The sequence below is a fragment of the Theropithecus gelada genome, chromosome 20, assembly GCF_003255815.1.
Source record: "Theropithecus gelada isolate Dixy chromosome 20, Tgel_1.0, whole genome shotgun sequence".
Lineage (NCBI taxonomy): Eukaryota > Metazoa > Chordata > Mammalia > Primates > Cercopithecidae > Theropithecus > Theropithecus gelada.
In genome coordinates, this window is record NC_037688.1 from 29,226,893 (window position 1) to 29,250,807 (window position 23,915).

At 47.1% G+C, this 23,915-nt stretch overlaps 1 protein-coding gene across 2 annotated transcripts in view; it reads left to right on the forward strand.

The window, feature by feature from the left end:
• ZFHX3 (zinc finger homeobox 3) overlaps window positions 1-23,915 on the forward strand; it is a 277,781-nt gene that overhangs the window by 150,973 nt on the left and 102,893 nt on the right. For both annotated transcript variants that reach the window (XM_025370486.1, XM_025370485.1), the window contains one exon: window positions 20,404-20,635. In XM_025370486.1, coding sequence (XP_025226271.1) covers window positions 20,404-20,635 — 232 coding nt within the window. The remainder of the gene's footprint in view (window positions 1-20,403; window positions 20,636-23,915) is intronic.

A 23,915-nucleotide genomic window follows, 5' to 3' on the forward strand; every position in this document is an offset into this window, starting at 1 on the left:
CTTGTTCTTAGATGTCAGGATCCAAGATTCTTGGATGTCCTAACATCTGCTTTTAAGAGCATCTTAGGAAGGAAGCAAGAGCATGGCATGACGCAGGGATGATAATGACCTGATTTTTCACCTTCTCATTTTTTTCCTCCCTGGCTGTTTAAAACTGGATAGTTTTCAGCTACCGGAAGGTGTAGAGTAGAAGGCTACATTTTTGTTGTTGTTAGTAATTCCATCACTAGGTTCTTTCAAAGTGGTGTCACTTACAGGTATTGTTAAGCTCTGAGTAAATGTTACAACCTTAACCATTATTCCTGTGGTGTTATTTACCTTGGTTGTAGAGTGGGCTGCAGAACGCAAGAACCAGTGCCCTGTGACTGAGTGCACACTGATGAGAAAGTTATGTTGGAAAGCCTGAAAACAAGGAGTGAAGTTGAATTGTTCTGAAGTCATTTCATAATTCAAAGTTAAATGTTTCTTAAATAGGTGTTGACTTTCAGGTTGAAACAGCTTATTTTCATATGAAGTTTGCAAGTCTGACTTTTTAATTTTTTTTTTTGAGACAGGGTGTCACTTTGTCACCCAGGGTAGAGTGCAGTGGCACCATCTCGGCTCAGTGCGGCCTCAACCTCCCAGGTTCAAGTGATCCTGCTGCCTCAGGCCCCCATGTTGCTGGGACTGCGAGTGCACGCCACCATGCCCAGCTAATTTTTTATTTTTATTTTTGCAGAAACAGGGTTTCACCATGTTGCCAGGCTGGTCTCGAACTCCTGAGCTCAAGCAATCCTCCCACCTCAGCCTCCCAAAGTGCTGGGATTATACCGCACCCGGCCTGAGCCTGGCTCTTAACTTGAGTTTTGAAAACTGTAAGAAACTTATTTTGCTTATCAAAGAGTGTGTGTGAGAGGGTGTGTGTGTGAGAAAGAGAATGTATGTGTTCCCTTCTTTATTGAGAGCAGGTGCGTGATTTTTCTAGATGATTGTATAAATTTGTTGTGAAGTTTTAGGTCAGGGAACAGCATATCACTGCCAGAAGAGGGAATCCAGCCAGCCATTTGTCTTCATAAATAAAGTTTTATTGGAACACAGTCATGCCTATTTTTTTATGTGCTGCCGTGGCAGAATTGAGTAGTCGAGACAGCGATGGTACGGGCCGTATAACCTAGGCTTTTTACCCTCTGAATATTTACAGAAAGTTTTCTGACCCCTTGCCTAAATTTTAGAAACGTGCCTTCCAAGAGGCTGTATTTTTATGAATTCTAGGGAAACTGGGACTAAAACATTATTCTCCCCAAACCATTCTTCAGGCAGTTGTTGTCAGGTCGGTGGGCTCTGGCTTATTTCTGTGATTGTAAGAATTTGCTTATTAGATGTTGAATGCAATGGCCCTGGTTTCATGGTAACTAAACCTGCATCTGCGTCTCGCTAATGTACTGCTAGTCATTTTATTCAGCAGACCGAGTAGCTTTCACTGTTTCTATGGGAAGGACAGTGCTCATTAGTGGATGTGCTCAGCCTTCAGTTTAGCTAAAATCTGAATGCTTTCTCAACCTGAAACAGTGGGTATTATTCTAAATGTTAAGTAATATGGCTCTCTACAAAGACAAAGTGCTTCCCAGTCATTATTAGCTGCTTCATCATCGTTCCTCATGATGATGCCTTGAAGTAGCTTCTCGTATCGCCGTGCTGATTTTAGCACTGGAGCAGGGACGGGAGGGTAACTTGCTGAAGGTCACATAATAACAAAGCCCGATGGCAATTTGTGTCATCGCATGAGTCATGTTGGCGTTGGGGATGCAGCTGGCACCAGTGGGACTGACACCCAGAGGCAAGCCAGTCCTCCTAACAGGTTCTTCCCCAGAAAAACCCGATGATTTCATTAGCAAGGTAAGTGAACGGGCGATCAAGTAATTAATTCCTCTTTGTGTAGACAGTCCTAGGACCCCGATGAAATCAGATGGCAGGGGAGGCTTCCTGAATCTTCAAGTTCCCCTTTCCACCCTTCGTCGCCACCTGAACAGCTGTTTTCTTTTAATTTTGCTTTATTGTTTAAGGAAGTTCATTCACACTGATTTTCTCACTCAAGCCTCATGGCCCCTTGTGGGGTAGGTGGCCTTATTCCTCCTTTTACAATGGAAGAGACAGCTCAGTGTCAGTCCTCCCTCTTCATCACGGCTGCTCACTCCCATTCCCGTGTTCTCACTGCAGAATGATGTGGCTCCTGTGTGTCAAGCCCCAGGGAGGAGAGTACAGCATCCCTGCCCTCAGGAACCTTCCAGTCTTGTTGTGGGGTGTGCCACCTACAATAAAGTAGATTACCAGCACTCAGGGTGGCAGTGCCCATAGCCATGCCGAGAGCCCAAGACTTGGAGTTCAGAGGAGAAAGGATCGCTGCAGACAGAAAAAGGGTGGGAGGTGAGATGCTTAGAAAGGAGGATAGAATTTGGAGGAGCAGGGGCTGGGCGCAGTGGCTAATGTTGTAATCCTAGCGCTTTCGGAGGCCAAGGCAGGCGAATCACTTGAGGCCAGGAGTTTGAGACCAGCCTGGCCAACATGGCGAGACCCTGTCTCTACTAAAAATACAAAAATGAGCTGGGCATGATAGCACGGGCCTGTGGTCTCAGCTACTCGAGGCAGAGATGGGAGGATCACTTGAGCCTGGGACTCGGAGGTAGCAGTGAGCCGAGATCCTGCCACTGAACTCCAGCTTGCGTGACAAGAATGAGGCCCCATCAAAAAAAAAAAATGAATTTGGAGGAGCTGGCGTGGATGTGTGCACAGGAGGAAGTGGCCTGAGCCAGCGCCTGTGTGCATACACACACACAACACACACACACACAAATAGAGGAGACCTTTGGAAACAAGAGAACTGGTAGAGCTGCTGGCTGGAGACAGGGGTTGTAGAGGGGAGTAGTGGTGATAAAGACCCTGTAGTGAAAGGCCTTTCTCACGTACAGAGAATGATGAGGATAATTTTTAGAGATGATTGACGAACACTCATTTTGGGGAGAGATTAGAGTGTGAGGAAAGAAGCAGCGGGAATGTAGATAGCCACATGGGGAATGAATGAATGAATCAAAGCAGGAAGAAAGACCATTATAAAAATACTGGTGCTACCAGAACCTGAGACTGGCTGCTCTTTCCTCTGGCCTTATGCTATTATAGAGTCATCTGGAAAGGTCATCGAAAGATTTGTGTTTTAAGACTTAAGCCTTTAAAATACTTACTAATAAAAAGCGTGCATAGACTAGATTAAGGCTAGCAGAGCAGGCTACTAAATTTGAGATTCCAAAAGGCATCATATGCGCACTGGTGTGATGGCGAGCGATTGACTGCATCTTATAATACTGTAGCCCCGGGAGAAAGCACGGCCAGGTCTGTGTCCACGTGCCACTGTGCACGTGTCACATAAAAACTTCCAGCATGCGTGATGTGTCCTGATGCTTTCCACCTGGCAGGGTCTGGGTAGTCCTCCCTCTAGTCCTCGCTTCCACCCACCTCCTTTGCTCCTCCCCATCCCCTGCCACTTTGCTCAAAGAAAATTTTCCTAGTCATCAGTTTTTTTTTTTTTTTTTTTTTTTTTGTTTTGAGACAGGATCTCGCTCTGTCACCCAGGCTGGAGTGCAGTGGCACAATCTCGGCTCACTGTAACCTCTCCCTCCCAGACTCAAGTGATTCTCCTGCCTCAGCCTCCTCAGTTGTTGGTACTGCAGGTGCGTGCCACCATGCCCGGCTAATTTTTGTGTTTTTAGTAGAGACAGAGTTTCACCTTGTTTGCCAGGCTGGTCCTCAAACTCCTGACCTCAAGTAATCCACCTGCCTCAGCCTCCCAAAGTGCTGGGATTGTAGGTGCGAGCCACTGCCCCGGCCAGCTCTTATGGTGCAGTTTTCTGCAAACTTGATTTTTACTGAAGAAAATTCCTCACAGTTCTCCAGAAGGTTTTATAAACTATCATCTGTGTGGAATGAGATTGATGATGCCCCCCACCCCGATCCCGTGCCCCCCAGCGAGGTCATCGACCACGGCTTCTTCCTGTGTCATCACTGTTTGTTGGGCCTGTTAGTACAGTGAACTTAATGAGTATAAGCAGGGGATGTTTTGGCCATTGTGGACTGGCCGATGAAAATTCTCCCTGTATTTTGCCCCTTAAAAATAAGTTTTAAAACGTTTTCACGGACTGGCCTCCCAGTCTCATTCCACTAGGAGCTGGAGAGCTGACCAACCGGGAGGCGGCGTCTTTGGATCGGATTGCTTGGATGTCCCTGGGAGGGAGCTTGTCGGGGGGTTGGCCAATCAGAAGACTGGGGATCCCGGAGTTTGGGCGTAGCTGAAGAGGGAAGGAATCACATCTGAACATGCAACTCTGACCCCATGTAGAGAATGGTTCATTCCTCCTAGGTCCTAGAATGGAGAGTAGAGGAAGGTGAGAGCCTTAACCACACACATTATAGGATTTGGAGATCCAGTCAGCAGCAGTCTCTGGCAACAGTTAGATTAGGAGGACAGGAAATTCAGGAAGAAAATAAAGTTGTACGTGTGATGTGTGTATGAAACAGATGTCCCCCTCATTCTGACTCATCGGAGCCGTAGACAGTCAGACTGTCTTATGTTCTAGGCATGCCTTTGTGGCCACTGCCTTCAAGGTATCTCAGCACTTTCACACCACTCTGTTGGCCTGGGTGGACATTTTATGTTTGGAACTAAAATGTGTAGCACATTCTTTTTATCTGCAAAGGTGTGTGCGGTGAACACTGGGCGCACACATGCAGAATTCTGACAGCCTGAGTTACTCCCTGTGGGAGGCATCTGCGGAGTGTACTCCCTCTTCTTTTCCTCTCTGGTCTTGATCGTCTAGATGTTGCTCAGATATCCAAATCTTACAATTATTTGTCAGTTTAATAGTGAAAGAGCATAGTGATATTAAACCCATGTCAATAACATAGCTAGGGACGTAGAAGCAATGGAGGAATGGAATGAGGAGGACCAACTCAGTTGTCCTCTGGCTGGGGGACATCGTGGCTGATTGGTGGGGAGGGGCAAGCCCTTTTGTGATCCACATACTAAAAAAATCAAGTCACTGAGTACAGCCATTTAGTGTAATTATCTCCTGTCATTATATCTTATTTAAACAAGCAATAAATATTAGCAAACATTTTTATTCTCTTCAGCCCCCAACCTCCCATCTCAGTCATCGAGGGACAGAGAGCGCCATGTAGAAATCAAGTGATGCATCTGCACAAAATAAAAGGCCAGGCATGGTGGCTCATGCCTGTAATCCCAGCACTTTGGGAGGCCTTGGTGGGCGGATCACTTGAGGTCAGGAGTTCGAGACCCGCCTGGCCAACATGGTGAAACCCTGTCTCTACTAAAAATACAAAAATACAAAAATTAGCTGGGTGTGGTGGCGGGCACCTGTAATCCTAGCTAGTTAGGAGGCTGAGGCAGGAGAGTCGTTTGAACCCAGGAGGTGGAGGTTGCAGTGAGCCAAGATCTCACTACTGCACTCCAGCCTAGGTGACAGAATGAGATTCCGTTTCAAAAAGAAAAAAAAAAGAGAATGCTTTGTGGTGGGCCCTAATAGGGACCACCTGGTGGTGTGGGACCCCCACAGGCAAGGAGCCACAGTTTTAGCTCAGGTGCAATGCATAAAGGCTTCCAGGTGGAGGTGCCACCAGCCTGCTGTGGGAGATGTGTGGCATTTCAGCGTGGGTCAGAGTTATCTGGGAGGGTTTCCCAGCAAGAAAAGGCACTGAGAACAGAATGATCAGAGTTGGTGGGGAAGGTGGGAACTGACACGAGTAATTGCATGTGGAATGTGGAATGTGGAATGGAGCGGAGGATTGAAATCTGAGATGGGGGAAGTGAATTTGAACTGGATTAGATAGGTCTTGAAAGGCAAGCTAAAGACCCAGGAGTAATAATGGAGCCTTAGAAGGATTTTCTTCATTGGTTCAAACTTTCAGCCCACAATTTTAATTTTTTTGTTTTTTGTTTTTTGAGACGGAGTCTTGCCCTGTTGCCAGGCTGGAGTGTAGTGGAGTGATCTTGGCTCACTGCAGCCTCTGCCACATGTGTTCAAGAGATTCTCCTGCCTCAGCCTCCTGAGTAACTGGGATTACAGGTGCCCAACACCATGCCCAGCTAATTTTTGTATTTTTGGTAGAGGTGGGGTTTTGCCATGTTGGCCAAGCTGGTCTCTAACTTCTGGCCTCAAGTGATCCACCCACCTTGGCCTCCCAAAATGCTGGGATTATAAGCGTGAGCCACCACAATTTTTAAGTCCCTGCCATGGATCAGGAGCTGTGCTAATAACTGAGGAGAGAAAGATTCGACTTGGTCCCAGCCTGTGGGATGCTGTTGACAGTGTGGTGGAGGAGCAGAGGTGGTGTACAACTCACACAGCATAGGAGCTGCTTCCAGTGGGCTGGAGGGCCCAGAGGAGGAAGCGATGGAGCCTGGGGCTTGAGGACGGCTTTGGAGTAGGAGTGGCCTGTGAGCTGGGTCTGTGCATAGTGCAGGGATCTGATCTTTCTAGCTGTATATTTATTTTCTCTTAGTCTGCTGATCCCTTAGAGCTTTCGAAAGACCCAGTTATTTTCATTTTTACTTCAATCACAATATGAGACCATTAACTTCTGAAATTCAGTAGTGTGACCCATTTCATGATCTTTCCCAACTAATAAAATGGTGTTGTCACAAGGGTCTCTGTGTTGTTTCGGTTTTATTTTTCCCGGGGGCTTTGCATTCTGGAGCAGATGGGTGGTGGGCTGGAATAAATAGTTCCTCCTCTGAGCCAAACCTCAGTGAAAATAGTTCCTAGCTACATCTTGGGCATCTGGACTATTTCTGATCCAGAAAGGTCCAACTCTGTGTAACGTACGAGAAGGTTATCCCTACTAGAAGCCTGCCCTGTCTAACCCCCGCTGTAAGACGGTGGTCACCAAGTAAGCTTGCCTCAGAATCGCCTAGAGGGCTTGTTAAAAGCCAGATTCCTGGCCCGATCCCCAGAGTTTCTGTCCGTCTGGACAGGGTCTGAATTTGCACATCTGACATTCCCAGAGGGTGCTATTGCTGTTGGTTGAAGAGCCACACTTTGAGAACTCCCTGCTGTAACCCAAGCGTAAAAGGAACTGCTGGATTCTTGGGACCTGCCCTTGGCATGGGCCTTTCTCGACGACCTCTAACACAGCGGGTACCCTCCTTGAACTCTCGCAGCAGGAACAAACGCACAGCGGCCTCGGAGGAAGGGAAGATGGTGTCCCAGCTTCCCCATAGAGCCCTCTCTGGTTATCCTGGTGAGAACTCAGACTCCTGCAGTGCTGGGCTGGGTGCAGTTGCATTCAAGACTCTTGACTTCCCACATCCTCATCTGGAAGGAATAACCATTCTCAAGACCAAGACTTGGCCTCAGAAACTTGGACATCAGCCTCAGAGTGGTGGTTTTTGTTCCTGTTCAACTTTAGCCCCCGACTGGCCTGCGTGGCTGTCAGACTTCGAAGTTCAGCCTCATCCTCCGTCTCTCTGGCTGTTTGTTCCTAAGGCCCTTCCATGAAAGGCTCCTCAGCCCCCCGTCAGCCCCTTTGTGCTCTGAAAACGGTGTCTCAAAAATGAGGGTGCTCATATTCAGGGACAGGTTGAGATCCTCTACCCCAGGGGATGCTCACAGGTCTTTGCGCTCAGGCCCATTGGAATGATTAATTGGTGTCCTCCACTCTGTCGGACAATTAAGGAAAGCAGGAAAAGGAGGGAAAAGTCTTCAGTGAGACCTAATTTGGCACCATGTTGTTTTCTGTTAATCTATTTTGTGTTCTGTCCGTCTGTCCCCAGGGATGGGTGCCTTGCTGCTTGCTGAAGCATGCATAACTAATGTCCTCATTAAGGGTTGATCTGTTTATCAGGGCCATGCGAGGAAGCCAGCCTGCCAAACCCAGGCGCAAGCTGGGGGCTGTTGCCTCCCTCTGGGCCTCAGCCCCACCTCATTAAGCTGGTCCGGGCTATTGATTGGGAGCCTGTGTTTGGAAGAGTCTTACTTACTCCATGCATTATCTTGACAGATTGATCAGACCTGATTGAGAACCTCTTAAAGGAACGAACAGCTGTAATGGGAAAGTTGGACTCTGTCATCCGTTAGGATGATTCTGGGAGCAAGAAGAACAAGGCTGACATCTTGGAGCAATTGTATTTACAATTAACATGGTTGAAAACGATTGCCTCTATTGATCCCCCCTTCCTGCAATTACAGCCCCATTGTTTACATTCCAGCACTTCAGTTATAAAAAGGAAATTCAATAATTATTGCATTATTTAAAGTTAAAGTGCCACAGAGTTTGCTGGCTGCGCTTGCTGGTTGATTTAACGTTCAGTAAAATCCATGCTGAGCTCTCCATCTTGAGGCCGAACAATATCGGCTTTTAATGAGACTTAAAAAGGGGGTGAGGGAAGGAGGGCAGAACCCAGTGCATGGGGTGTTTGTCTGGGTTATTTATGGGGGAACCCAAAAGCAGAGCTGGGAAATGAGCAGTGTCGTCATTTGCAGAACTGTGGCCCTCTCACCACGTGGCCGTCCATTCTGCACACAGCCATCTCCTGGCCTCTTGACGCAGACTCCACTGTCCCTCCTCAAAGAACCATCTGTCTCATTTCACTGTCGGTTCCTTGCTTCCCTCCCACAAGTCTGTCTCTTTCAGCCTTCCACAAAACAAATGGAATTTAAGGAGAAAAAGTGAAATGTCTGCATCAGCCAGAGTGATCGACGCCAGAAGTGTTGATTTAGAGGGAATTTTTCTGCCTCGCCCTGTCACTTTCGCATTCTGTCTTTTAAGAGAAGAATAAAATAAAAAATCAAGCCCCTTGTGTGAGGCAGAAGGCAGCCTTGTGGGTGCTGCTTACCTCCTGCTTGTGTTGCACCGGCTGCCCTGTCTTCTCTCATAATGAAGGTGATGAGGGTATTTGTCAGCAAATAGTAGGAACTCAAGAGGAGCCTCTGGGTTTGAGCACCAAATTCATGCTCTGCAGCAACAACCAGAAAGTTCAAGAGCATGGGAGGAATTTTAAAGAGCATTTTCTTCTCGCATTTGGTTGAAATTCTTCCATAGGCTTGGTTCCAGCGAGACATCTGGGCAGGTGCGCTCAGCGGGCTGCAGAGCAAGGGAGGAAAAAAAATGATGTCTCATGCTTTGCCATCAAGAGCCACGCTGCCAGCGACGGCCCCGGGAAATTTTCGAGTGCAGGTGTGAAAGGGGAGAGGAAGATGAATAGAGCCAATTCTGACTTTTATGAAGTATCTGGAGCAGGCCAGTAGCGGGCAGCTGCTTCCGTGTGACTTTTTCATTAAGGAGGTGAATTCTTGTGTGCAGGCATTGCATGATTTATCAAGTGCAGTTTGCTAGAATTTAAGATACTCTTTGGGAAAAGCCAAGTGCAGAGATTTTTGGTCCTGGAAGTTTTCCTCGCTGCAACAGAACATCTCTATGTATTCCGACTTGGGTCCTTTTTCCGTGGCCATTGCTGTCCTGACCAGAGCATCGGTTCTCAAAGTGTGGTCCCAGACTGGCCTCATCATGACCTGGGAGATTGTTAGAAATGCAGATTCGTGGGGCTCACTCCCGACCCACTGAATCAGAAACCCTTGGGATGGCCCCAGCGATCTAGGGCGTAGCATGCCTCCCAGGTGCTTCCGATGCACGCTCAAGTTAGAGAACCACTGAGCTGGAACACCAATGGCGTCATCCATCACCAAGCCCACCTAGCTGTACCTGCCCATCAGAAGCGACAAAGCAAGATCTGGACTCACAGTAGAAAGACCATGACTGTCTCAAATATTTGGGTAGTTCTTCACGTGTTCCGAAGGATTTTCACATATGTGGAAATTTTCTCATGCGGTTTTAAAAATTGCTTTGAGGAAGACAGGGTGGGTAAAATATCTCCAGTTTACAGATGAAGTAGCACACCTGTTTTGACCAATAGACAACGTGTTTTTTTCTGCTGGATTGACTGTCATGGGATTGGAGATACAAATAAGCAAATTCTTGAGTGGATTTGGAGAATCAGGGAAGTGTCTCCCAGACGATTCAGCCCAGTTCTCCTCCCTTCCCTGCTCCTCACCTGGGGTATTGACAGACATGAGAAAGAACGTGGTCCTTGCATTCTGTTATATTGGTGCGCAGATGGGCAAACAGACCCAGTAAACTTTTTTTTCTTTTTTTTTTTTTTTTTTGTGGCAAGGGCATGGGCTTAAGGTTTGGATTCGGGCTCTGCCTACACCAACAGCCTGACTTTGGCAAGTTTTGCACTTCTTGTAAGGGAGAAGGCAGCCCTGTGTGTGTTCAGTATCCTCTGTCCATGTCATAATTCCTATATGTCAGTTTCTTTATTGTCAACCAAGGATTCCTTTTTGGAGCCTGGGGAGGAGTGAGGGTTGGTTGTAAGGAGAGAAATATCAAATAGGTATGTTCAGTAGATGTTCATTTCCAACCCTAATCCTGAAGATTAACTGATGAAAAGTAACATTACTAATAGCCTCACTTATTATGAGGGCTAACCATGTATCAGACACATCGTATGAAGCATTTTATGTGAATTATCCCATTGATTCCTCCCAGCAGTGAAATGAGGCTCTGTTATTGCCCGTGTTTTGCACACAAGGAAACTGTATGTGACTTGCCCTACATGGCACAGCTGGTGAGATTCAGAGTGAGGGTTTTCCACCAGGCCGCTTAATCTACAGTGCCCCACAAACCATCATTATTGGCAACGGTTTGACATGGAGTTGGATGAGCTCAGGCTAGAGTAGTATGTATATGGCGGTGTATTAGTTCATTCTCACGCTGTTAATAAAGACATACCCAAGACTGGGTAATTTTTAAAGGAAAGAGGTTTCATCGACTCTCCATTCAGCATGGCTGGGGAGGCCTCAGGAAACTTACAGTCATGGTGGAAAGGGGAGCAAACACGTCCTTTTTCACATGGTGGCAGGAAGAGAAGTGCAGAGTGAAGGGGTGGGGAAGCTCCTTATAACACCATGAGATCTCATGAGAACTCACTGTCACAAGAACAGCAGCAGGGGTAACTACCCCCATGATTCAGTTACCTCCCACTGGGTCCCCACCATGATACGTGGGGATTATGGGGACTACACTTCAAGATGAGATTTGCGTGGGGACACAGCCAAACTATATCAGGAGGCTTTTATTTTTGTATAGGGACCTAAATTTGGGAGAGCTGGAAAGTAGTGCTAGGGAAGAAGTACATCTTACAAATGAAAGAAAGTTGCTGCTCCTGATATGATATCCTAGCGAAGAGATGATTGTCAGATTCTGGAAGTTCTAGGTTGTTTCTGAGAGTAGTCAGTTTGAGGTTAGCCTGGTGGGACCCACTTTGTTGTTTTAACCACCCACATACTCCCCTCAGCTTCTGAGCTCTGTGCACACTCACTCAACCATTGTGGAAACCAGTCCTCATTTTGCTTGTGACATTATGCTCTGGTAGGCCCCTTCCTCAGAGTCCTACCATGAAATAAGATGTAGGGGGTGTTCATTCACCATCATATGCATGCATAGCATTTACTATGGGCAAAGCGCCTACACACGCTTTTTTTTTTTTTTTTTTTTTTTGAGACAGGGTTAATAATTTGCTCCCATAATGGTAAAAATGCATGCCTGATAAATTTCCTCCCCATGTATAAACAGTGGCTCCACACTCCTTTCTGGAGCTCTCCTAACAGAGGAAAGTGAAATGTGTTTACATGGAGGCGTCGACATTCCACAAGGATCCATGTTTGTGTTTTTCCAGAAAAGAGTCAAAGCCAAGGCAGATACAACCTATAGACAGGTATAGACTTAGATAGTTATTTTCCTTCTAGAACTTACTGTTTTTCTCAGGGCCACTAATGTTGAGAATTTTGAATCAGGAAATGTGATTTGTGTAAGGGAAAAGGTAGAGGAACGGGAAGTCTTCGCTCTGGCCTTGGATATGGAGAGCGAGCAATCATGGCTTGTTCCACAGCCTAAGGAGCCTGGCCTAGAAACCAGAAACTAGGTCAGAGCAACCCAAATGGATTGATCTAAGGGAACATTTTTACTTCCTTTTACTTTTTTCTTATAAATCGTGGTTGGGGCTTCTATCTTATGGTGTCTGCAGGGATCCTACAATGAAATAGAACTAAATTAGCATGTGTCAAGGACGAGAGCTTGAGCAGATGAAAAGCCAGCATTGAACGGAATATACATATATATTTAGGTTGACCTTCCAGGAGTCTTCCTAAAAATGTGACATTACATTTGGAACTATAACGCGATCTCACTGATGAGAAAATTAACCTCCCCCACTCCTGGCTGCATTACCCCTGCAAGGATTTTCTGTTTAATTTTAGGCATTCGAGGTGAACACCTGGGTCTGCAGAGTCTCATGTTCCACAACCCCCTGCAGTCTGTGCAGCGTAGCTTGGCGGCTGTGGACTTGGAACTTGGACTCAAGTCTCAGGCTCTGGTCCTGTTTCCTCCATGCTCAGTGTGACCTTGCAGGCTTCTTTGAGCTTTGGGCTCCTCCAAGGATGAAAGCCAAATGTGACCCACCTCATGGGGTTGTAATGTGAAAATTTAAAAGTGTGTGTGGACCGGGTGGGGTGACTTACATCTGTAATCCTAGCACTTTGGGAGACCGAAGTGGGGGGATTGCTTGAGCCCAGGAGTTTGAGACCAGCCTGGGCAACTTGGTCAGACCCTCTCTCTACAACAAATTAAAAAATCAGTCAGGCGTGGTGGCACGCACCTATATCCCAGCTACTCAGGAGGCTGAAGTGGGAGGATCATCTCAGCCTGGGGAGGTTGAGGCTGCAGTAAGCTATGATCGCACCGCTGCACTCCAGCCTGGGCGATAGCGTGAGACCCTGTCTCAGACAAAAACGAAAAAAGAAGTGTGTGTAGATGCTTCACCCACAGTAAATGCTCTGCACGCATATGATGGTGAGTGAACAGCCGCTATGTCTTCCTTACTTCATCTTATCAAGTTGAGGAATTAGCAGACTTACTGATCCCCATCTTCTCCCCATCCCTCTCACCGGATTTGTTAGTGGGATTTCGTAGTCCTGTCCCTGAAGGGAGAAGCTGGAGCTGTTGTGTGCTGTGGTTGCTGTCTTTCCCTGGAGAGGGGTGCTGTGCCAGGCAGCCTCTTCCATCATGGGACCTCCAGTTCTATGGACTGAGAAGAGTTACAGGCAGGCTGTCCTGCCCGCCTTTGGCCTGACAGGTGTCTTGGGGGTTTTCCGGGACATTCCACTATGGAGTTTCTCCTCTGCTGGGCAGGAAGCACCTGGCGTCTCCTGGAATAGCTGGCTGGCTCAGAGGGGCTGCTGTGGAAATGGAGTTGCCCTCTGTGCCTGTGTGCACAGCACAGTGTGCTAAGAGGGCGGCTAAGAGGCGGTGTGTTTGTAGTAACAGGTGGTACTCCCCGAGGAAGCTTTGTTTGTGAATTGAGTGTGTTTGTGTGTGTGTCAGAATGTACTTTGTCTATTTCTACTTTAAAGGGGAGGCTTTGACAAAACCTGATCAATATTTTGCATTCCATGCATGAGGAACCAGATGTTAGAAGTTTCCTATCGTTGGGGAGGAGGAGGGAGCTGGGGCCCCTCCAGATTTATAGAAATCAATGTTCTCTGACAGAAGTTGGTTAGTTTTCCTGGGAAACAAGTAACAGGAACACATTTTTTTGATTTTCACGATGAATTATTTTCTAACAAGAGCCCTCTTTTCGTCTCTTTGACTTTCAGTGTTTGACTAGGGTGAACGAGCACAACATACTAATGGGGTAGAATCCCACAAAGTCGCGCAGCGGAGCCTCTGTTCTCTCCCTTCTTTTTAAATGATTAGTTTGCTTTTTGCGCTTGGTGTTACGTGCCAGCCCCTTTATCCGAGGTGCCTCTTGTTGCAGGGAGGGCTTTGCTGTGTTCTTCTCGGTGGACCAGACCTAGAAGGGAAGGCACAGAGGCGGATGGGGGCTGTGAGATGTTTCCGTGTCAGAAGCATTGGAGTGTCATCTTCTAGCGAAACTGAGACGGGATGAACATTTTAAAGCATGAGTAGCCCTAATAGGATTAGGAAGAGGTGCAAGAAAAGGTCTATTTGACCGACGTGAGTGAGCCCTCGTATGAACCCTGGCTTCGTTTCCAGCCATAGCCATTGACCCCCTAACATGTGCCAAGTTTCCAGTGAATCCAGATGAGGACAGTCTGTTATCCACTGCGCAGCATTTGGAGGACTTGGAGTTAGTTGGGCTCTTCTTCTGCTCCCATTTATGACTCAAACTAGATACTTCCTTCCTTCATCATACTTCTCCAAGATTTCAGAAAGTAAATTCAATTGCCAAGCATAGATGTTTCTTTCTGTGAAAGCTACAGTACCTTTGCAGTTCTTATGATACAGTCTTTTGCAGGTGCTATCTATCTGTTTTTATCTATCTGTCTGTCTGTCTATCTATCTATCTATCTATCTATCTATCTATCTATCTATCTATGTATCTATCTATCTAATCTAGTCTGTTTATGTAGTCTGTCTAATCTATTTATTGAGACAGGGTCTCACTCTGTCAGCCAGGGTGGAGTGCAGTGGTGTGATCATACCTCCCTTCAGCCTCCACCTCCTGGCATCAAGTGATCCTCCTGCCTCAGCCTCCCAAGTAGTTGAGACTACAGGTGTGTGCCACCACTCTTGGCTAATTGTTTATTTCCTTTTGTAGAGACCGGGTCTCACCATGTTGCCCAAGCTGCTGTTGAACTCCTAAGCTCAAGTGATCCTCCTTCCTTGGCCTCCCAGTGTTAGGATTACAGGCGTGAGCCACTATGCCCAGCCTCCAGGTGCTTTCTAAACAAGCAAGTGAGTTGGAGTGGCAGTGATCAAGGAAAAGTATAGTCAGATTTAAGGTTATAGGGAGAGGTTGGCCCAACCAAGTGAGTTTGGGTAGACCCGAGTTCCCACTCTTTTTTGGTTAGCTAGGTTGACCTCGAGCTACTGGTTGGTCTTGCTTTCTCATTAGTAATTTGTGGGAAGATACTGGATTTTCTTGAGTTAGCTAGGAGGCCTCTGTGATTTTCAGTATTCCAGGAAGTATATTGTCAAAACAGTATTCCAGCCAAAGGGGGATGCCCTCATTATACTCTTCCTTATGCTCTTGGAGTTGCTGCTGTCACTGCCTGCATCACCTGCAGGTTAAGTCCCTGGGGTTGGACATACTCTGTGTGCATGTGTGTGCCCGTGTGTGCGTGTGCACACAGTGTCTTGTGTTGTAGACACTTAGACTCGAACCGAAACAAACCCCGCCAGATGGGCTCGCCAGCTGCTTTTCGCTGGGTCTCCGGGTGGCATGCATCCCAGCACACTACCCACAGTTGGAGCTGTTGTTTTGTTTTCTTTTTAAAATTACACTCCTGACCCGACAAAGGAGAGTAGGTAGGAATTGTGAGCACAGAGTAAAGAAAATGGAAAAAGTAAAAACAGAACCCGGTTGCCCTCCTCCCCAGCGGGTGAGCTCTGTGATAGAGGCGGAAGGGGTTGGGGAATTCAGGATTTGCGTGGGAGAAAAATTTCCTGCCTGGCGAGGAGAGCAAGAACTCTGAAAGCAGGCAGCTCCTTTCTTGAGTGCACCACTGGGATTTGTGCCTTGGTGGATTCTTCATATATTACAGTGAATTTAATTAAATACATTGTGATCCCAATTGAGGGTATTCTAATTAGCTGGGTCAGGAACAAATTATTCTCCCTCCTCCTCCAAATGAAAACATCCACTCTCTTCTGCGGGGAAGGCATGTTCTTGGCTGACTGACTTGCCCCGTGGAGTGCTCATGGGCCTCTTAGCACACTCCCTACCGCTGCTTTTTATTAGGCAGGTTCCAAGGGTGGGATTCTGGGGATAAGGCCAGTGCCACTTGGAAGGAAGGGAGAGCGGATCTGACCAACAGGGTCAGGGTTGAGCCGCTCAGGGCCTAGGAAATGGCCGAATGATGTGGAGAAGGTCACAGAGGTCAGGACCCTGCCGCTAGCTTTGGGTCTCTGTTTACTTCTGGTTGGACAACTTAAAAAATAACAAGACACTTGGAAAATCTGGGGAGAACAGGACTTGTCACATGCAGGTAGACATCAGTAGAGCCAAGCAGAAGTTTGGGTTGGGATGTTAGGTTTATGCACAGCTGTTTCTTGGCAACCAAGATATAGTTTATTCTGTATTTTCTTTTTTTTTTTTTTTTAATTTTGAGGCAGAGTTTTGCTCTGTCGCTCAGGCTGGAGTGCAGTGGCACTATCCCGGCTCACTGCAACCTCCACTTCCCAGGTTCAAGCGATTCTCCTGCCTCAGCCTCCCAAGTAGCTGGGACTACAGGCATCCACCATTACGCCCGGCTAATTTCTGTATTTTTGTAGAGATGGGGTTTCACCATGTTGGCCAGGCTGGTTTTGAACTCCTGACATCAGGTGATCCACCTGCCTCGGCCTCCCAAAGTCCTGGGATTACAGGCGTGAGCCACCGCACCCGGCCCATTCTGGATTTTTTTAAGTGTTTTGGAGAATAAACTTGGAATACAAGGCAAGCTTGGAATTTTGAATGAATCTTTCATGGAAGTTTCTAGGAGAGGACCCTAGGTGTGTTCACTCGACCAGGGTAGGTGGGAGCAGCCATGGCTCCATTTTCTTGTTTCCTCTTACTCTTTTCTCCACGATTTTTAGTGTATGCCCAGTTTCTTGCTAAAATGGCTCTCAAAGTGGCAGACAAAAGAATTCATGGCAGTGTAAGAGATTGCAGTTTACCAACATGAACTAGAGTGTGGAGTGGATTTTAGAGTATCTTTATCATATCCATTTTTTAAAGTGTGAGTCCCCGGTATGATGTTTATTTCAATCCAGGGTTTATACGGTCCTATGACCCAAGAGCCCCTGGATTTAAGGACAAAAGACATTTGACATCGTATTTCCATCCAACTCTTTTGGCCACGTTATTCCTCTCTTCTGGCTCAGAGATTGAAGACTCCAGCCATTTGGAATAGAACTCTCACACATCCATATTCAAATTTGATGTTTGAAATTCAATGCCTTATTGTGAGGAAATCCTGTTTCATAGGGAAGTAGTGGGGGATTGGAGGTAAGGCTTTAGTGATTCTTGATCTGATTTCATAGTTTATTCTACCTCCAAAATCTCTTGATGGAACGTATTTCTTTGAATTTCATGGCTATTGTCTCTGCTATCTTTTATTCATTCACTTTTAGTTGAAGCTTTAATGAATATCATTCTTTTGGTCCTGGTGACCTAAGACAGCAGTTCTTGGCTCCCTTACAGGTTTCCAGCTCCTCGGTTTTAGGACAAACTAAATGGAATATCCTGGAATATCCTGGTCCTGTTTGTGGCTTCTGAGTTCTGAGGGTCCTCGTGGAGTAGTTTGGGGGAAGGGATGTGGGCTAGCTCATCTTCTCCGTTCACTTCTGCCTGCCTTCTCCCCAGGATTGTAACCTCCAGAAAGCACTGCCTCAGCACATTGCGTCCTCCTGACACCCTCTGAAAGGAACCTCATCGCAGAGAAGGCAGTGAAGTTAAATCATTTTTAAAAAACAGCTCAGAGGTCAGGCACAGTGGCTCACGCCTGTAATCCCAGCTACTTTAGGAGACTGAGGCAGGTGGATTGCTTGAAGTCAGGGGTTCGAGACCAGCCTGGCCAACATGGTAAAACCCTGTCTCTACTAAAAATACAAAAATTAGCTAGGTATGCTGCCTCACGCCTGTAGTTGCAGCTACTCAAGAGGCTGAGGCAGGAGATTGCTTGAACCCAGGAGGCGGAGGTTGCAATGAGCCAAGATTGAGCCATTGCACTCCAGTCTGTGTGACAGGGCAAGATCCTGTCTCAAAAAATAAATAAATAAATAAATAAATAGCCCCTCAAATTTATCTCCAGAAAAGTAGCTTTTTATCACCAGTTGTAATTTTTCTAATAGTTAAGATTGAACTCACTGGTTCTTCCAACACTTTCTTGTTTTAGAAATTTGACTTTGTCCAAGGTGCTGCATTTGAGTGTGTGAATCACCCATTTTGGGGGCAGAAGAGATTGTACACTCTTGGTGCCTGTGAAGCTCGTCGCATTCTTATGTACAAGTTGGCAAGATTTCCTGTGGGATACTTGAGCCAGTTTATGTGATTGAGGACTTCAACCCCCCTCCCATGAGTTTTCTGTGACACTTAGCTGGTGCATTTATGTTTCTTCTTCCAGCAAAGTACAAATGTGCTTCTGGATTTTTCACACGTGATCCGTGAACACGGGACGTGTGCATGTCAGTACGTGAGCCTCAGGGCAGTGTCCCTTGATAGGAAGCACTCAACAGGGCCACTGTGGTATTTTCAGGATTGCGTGGAGTTCAGGGCATTCTAACCATTTTAGCTCGTCAGTGTCTTGCATTCTGAGCTGGGCAAGGATGAGACATCCAAGCAAGACTAGAAACCATTATCCCGGCATAGACGTCAGACAGAAGCAGTGTGGGTCAGAAAGGAGACAAGCAACATGGGCAGTTCTGAGATGTTTGTTGTGTGCCTGCCATGGCTCCAAGGGCCAGGTTTGGCTGACTGGGCTGGGGGTTGAGGGCAGGTGGTGAGGAGGAGAAAGGAAGGACACGTAATCACAGGAACACATAAAGCACTCACATGACCTGAATTTCCTCCTTCAAAAGGGTGCTGGGTACGTGGCTGGAGGAGACAAGCCTCAGGTTCTACATCTCTCTCTCCCCTCAACTAACTGGGTTACCTTGGGTCAGTCATTTAAGCTTTTGGGAGTGTTTCCCTTGCTTTATGTGTACCCAATAAAATAATTTCTTCTTCCCCTAAAATGAATCATTGGAAATGAAGGAGACGGCCTTTCTACACCAGGAGCACATTCATTCTGTGTTAGTCAAAAAGAGTCCACAGCTTTCATTACATTCCTAGGAGACTCAGAAACATTGTGAGTTTTGTTCTTAGGTCGCCTTTAAGTCTTCCTAGCCACAGAAGCCTGGGGTCTGCCAGCTGTCTGCATGACCTCTTCTATTCTGATACCCCAGACATGAATCCTTTCTGTGCCTGCCTCCTGGGGGCTCTTAGGCTGCCATGCTCTGGGATCAACACTGTGTCTACTAAAAACAACAGAGGACGTAATTTGGATGGTCTGACCATCTGATACACCAACTTACCAATGATATTGGCCAATGATAAGCCAGGTGACTTTGAGATACTGACAGGGAGCTCGTCTGAAGAAATTTATTTTTCTGGCATTTTTTAATCTAGGGGAAATCCTAATTTGGGGTTCTCCCAGTAGACTGTGGTTTTTAATACAAACACTGGAGTTGTCTTGTGAAAAAGCCAGATACTAGCTCTGGCTCCATGTTCCTGACCTAGGGTGCTGTACAGGCAGGATGACCAGAGGCTGTTACCTGAACCAGGGTTTGGCTTAACTTTTCCTGTCATAATTTAGTACGTTTCTGTAGTAACAATCTAGACCTTGTGGACTATACCATCTCTGTCAACAGCTGTTCAACTCTGATGTTTCAAAAACATCCATAGACGGTATGTAAATCAATGGACGTGGTTGTGTTCCAACAAAACTTTATTTACAAAAAACAGGCCGTGGGTTGAATTTGGCCTGTGGGCCGTAGTTTGCCAACCCCTGATCTAACAAGAAAAGGACACTTTAGAGAACAAAAGGGGAAACCTTTAACCTCGCGCCAGGAAAGCCAGTGTTGCACCGAGAGGGCCCATGTGATCAGGATTATCAACATTCTGAAAAGCCACATGGCCGGGGCTGTTTGGGGGAGACAGGAATGGGTATCAGCTTGCTGTGCCTCTTCAAAGAACTGCTAGAGAAGGGTACTCTGGGGAAAACAAAACCCCTCTAAGGAGTCTCACAGATGAAGACTACATTAGTCCATTACTGTGCTGCTACCAAGAACTGCCCAGGACTGGGTAATTTACAAACGAAAGAAATTGACTCAGTTCTACAGGGCTGGGGAGGTCTCAGGAAACTTACAATAATGGTAGAAGGGGAAGCAGGCATGTCTTTCTTCACATGGCAGCAGGAAGGAGAAGTGCTGAGTGAAGTGGGGAAAAGCCCCTTATAAAACTTATCAGGTCTCATGAGAACTCAGTATCACAAGAACAGCGTGGGGAAACCACCCCCATGATCTAATCACCTCCCACGAGGTCCTGCCCCCAACACGTGGGGATTACAGTTCAGATTACAATTCAAGATGAGATTTTGGGTGGGGACACAGCTAAACCATATCAAAGACTGTCCTGTTTGGCTGTGGAGATGTGTCCCCTGAAGGCATGCCTCTGCCTGTGACCAGGATGGTGTGGGCTGATGCCAGCGGTGGCTTTGAGTGGCTTATCCGAGGCATGTCCTTCTCTTTTGTCCCTCGCAGCACCTGCAGCAGCATGAGAGTGGTGTGGAAGGTGAAAGCTGCTACTACCACTGCGTTCTGTGCAACTACTCCACCAAGGCCAAGCTCAACCTCATCCAGCATGTGCGCTCCATGAAGCACCAGCGAAGCGAGAGCCTGCGAAAGCTGCAGCGGCTGCAGAAGGGCCTTCCGGAGGAGGACGAGGACCTGGGGCAGATCTTCACCATCCGCAGGTGCCCCTCCACGGACCCAGGTGAGTGATCTTGCAGGCGTGGGAGGCCCAGGTTGGGCCTGGGTGTTCACCTCCTTGAGGCCTCCTGAGGACTTCTGTTTGAGGGAGACATTACTGGTTTAGCTGGTCCTCGTGTTCCTTACTGACTTCACAGGTGAGCATTGTGTTTTGGAAGAAACGTGCAGGGATTGTTGCCTGCCTGCCTTTCTGTCTTTTTCTTTTCTTTCTTCTTCTTCTTCTTTTCTTTTTTAAAGGAACTTGGCAGCACTTTTCTTGGAGCAAGGCTCAGTCTTAGGAAGGTCACAAGCTACTACCCAGGGAGCAGGCCAACAGAAGATACTCTCTATTCTAAGATTCCTCCAGTATATACTTTAGATTCAATTTATTGGTTCAGATTGACATAGCAAATGCAACGTCGTGTGTCCTGCTCAGTATTAAGAGTAGACAATTTGTGGCCTCAAAGTCTGGTCAGTAAAATTGAACTTTAGAGAGGAATAAAACACGTGCTTGGTATAAAAATTTCAGTTGTATTTGGGAGTGATTTTGGGTGTTTCTTGGGTCCACGCTGCTTGCTACTTCAATGTGTCTAGACCTTCTAGTGGGAGCTCGCCTCGTTTCTACCTCCCCATGTCTCCTCCCTGCAGCCACCTTTTTCCCCACTTCCCTCCCTCCACCCATGAGTCCCCCTCCCATTGGGACTTCATTGGGTAGAATCACCTCCTCTTCTCTATTTTTTCAATCTTCCGGTCTCTTGTGCTCAACTTAGATGCATAAGACAGTCACTCGCCTCTTTCGAAATGAAAACTTTCCAAGAAAAGCTCTCCTTTCATCCTAGGTCCCTTGCTCTCTCTATGACAGAATCTTCCAGATTCTTAAGAGAACCCTCTGACCTGCTCACCTCTATTCCATGGCTCAACCTCCTACAACCTATTTCCTGTCACCAAGCCGCTCTTGGGAGGGTGCCGCTGATCTTTGACTGACACAGCCCAGGATGCGCTGGGCCTGACTGTTTTCTTTTTGCAATGTTTGAAATGGTTGCCCAGCCCTTTCTTGAAGCTCCCTTCCCTTCCCTTGCCTTCCCTTGGCTTCCAGGGTGTTTTCCTCTTGTCCTCCGGCTTCCCTTGACAGTCTCCAAGCCTGACCCTGGCTGGTGGTTCTCAGCCTGCCCCATGTGCCTGGGCATTGGGCACTGTGGCCTGGTCCTCGGCTCTGAGCCTCTTGAGCTTTGATCTCTTGGTGCTGCCAAATGCTCTTGAACAGCTTCCTGGACGCCACTGGCCCCACCTCCCAGATGCTGAGCTTCCTGGACATCTCATTGGTCACACTTCCTGGACCCCTTGCTCACCACTCTCTCTGCCACATTTCTTTTTCCTTTTAATGACAGCTTGTCTAACGGCCTGGCCAAGCCAGAGACTCGAGGCTACTCCTGGTCCCTCAGTCTCCCGCAGCGCCTTCTCAGCCATTCAGCCATCATGGGTGTGTGCAGCTTTAACCTTAATATAATAAAATTACACGTTTTTATAATTTTTAAGTGCAAAAAGTTACATAAATTATATGAAGAAGAGCATGCCCCTTTCCCATCCCCTTTTCCAGGGGATCAGCTTTCGACTTTCAGATGTTTCTTTTGTTACTTATTTCCATGTTTCTCCTCATGCTTCTACGACTGTATCTTGTTTTTAAGTTTTAGATGTTACCTCTTGACTTTCTACCTGGGCAGATGAGGATTTCACTGGTGTGCTGTTCCACAAACCCACCTGCGTATGCACCTACACCCATACCCCAACCACAAACTCACTGAGATGGCACACACACCAGCCCCGATACCTCATACACACACATTCTTTCACCTGTGCACGCACGCATGCACACACGCGCGCGCGCGCACACACACTTTCTCTGCATCCCACACATTCCATTGACATTCACATACACAGCCCACAGACAAGACACCATATCCACATACATTGTATACACACACACACACCCTGTATACGCTCACACACCCACACAAGCCATATACTGCACCCACACGCCCCATCCGCGTGCACCTCCCCCACATACACTGCACCCCCCACATGCAAACATCATAAACTCATAGACACTGTACCCCCACACACCCCACACACACTGACAAGCACCCTCACTCTACCCACAAATACATAGGCACTGCCCCGCACACATCTGCACCCTCCATATCCCACTTGGACTCCCTCCCATTCCCCAACCCCCTCCACACTCAGTCCTTCCTCCCTCCACCTTCTATTATGATTAAATAATAATTGGGGGTTATATTAATATTCAGTGTTTTCATTATTATAACTATAAATATTAATCGCAGCTGAGCCATGCAGAGTTTTATAATTTCATTTACCTTCTTGTACAACTTATTGTTTTCTCTGGTTTTCTAGGTACCTATGATTAATTCATGGCGAACCTTACTCTGCCAGAAGTAGACATTTCCTAATCTCTGAACGCTCTGCTCTATCAGTTTTTCTGTCAGCTTCATTTCCTCCTGGAGGCATCCCTCCTAAGCCCCTCCAAAGCCCTCTGCCCACCTGCTCCTCTCCGGATCATCCGACTGCTCCTTCGCTGCCTCCTCATATAAATGAAACAGCAATTCCCAAATGATGGGATAGACCACAATTCAGAAATTTTTCTCCCAGCCAGAGTGGTCGAGGTTTTGACAGTCAGTAGGAATCGTTTGTTCAGGAAAGGGCTGTTGGGTGCTGGGGTAATTTTTGGCACTTGAAGGTCACTGCAAGACTGTCTCTTGCCATGTGTTTTTCAAATGCCTCTTCTGGTTACAGTTGAAACACCTTAATTGGTGGAGCTTCTGCTTTGCCTCTGATCCCATCTATCTGCATGGGAGCACTCTCAGGAGTGAGGGACGAGGACGGGCCTGAGGCTGAGGCCATTGGGCCATCTAGCTGTGGGGGAGCCCGTGCCCCACCCGGGGATTGTGGCCTCCGTTTGATCCGCTGCTCTGCATTAGTGCACTGTCGAGTCATTCCCCGGATTCTCTTTCTTTCTACCAACACACCTAGACCTGTTTCTCGCTCAGGGTTTGTGTTTTGTTTGGGGTGTTTATGTGGCCAGCTCTGCAGACATCATTGTTTTAATCGTCTGTTAAAACCTGGTCCATTTCACCCCTCAATTCTTTCTTTCACTCTGCTCAGAATTCCTTTTGTATTAATGAGATGCCCACAGTAAACAGTGTACAACTGCCACTTCACCCAGAGTCTGTGGCCTGGAGCAAACAGTTCCCTGTTTTGGAATGTGGTGCTTCCGTGGATGCAGTCCG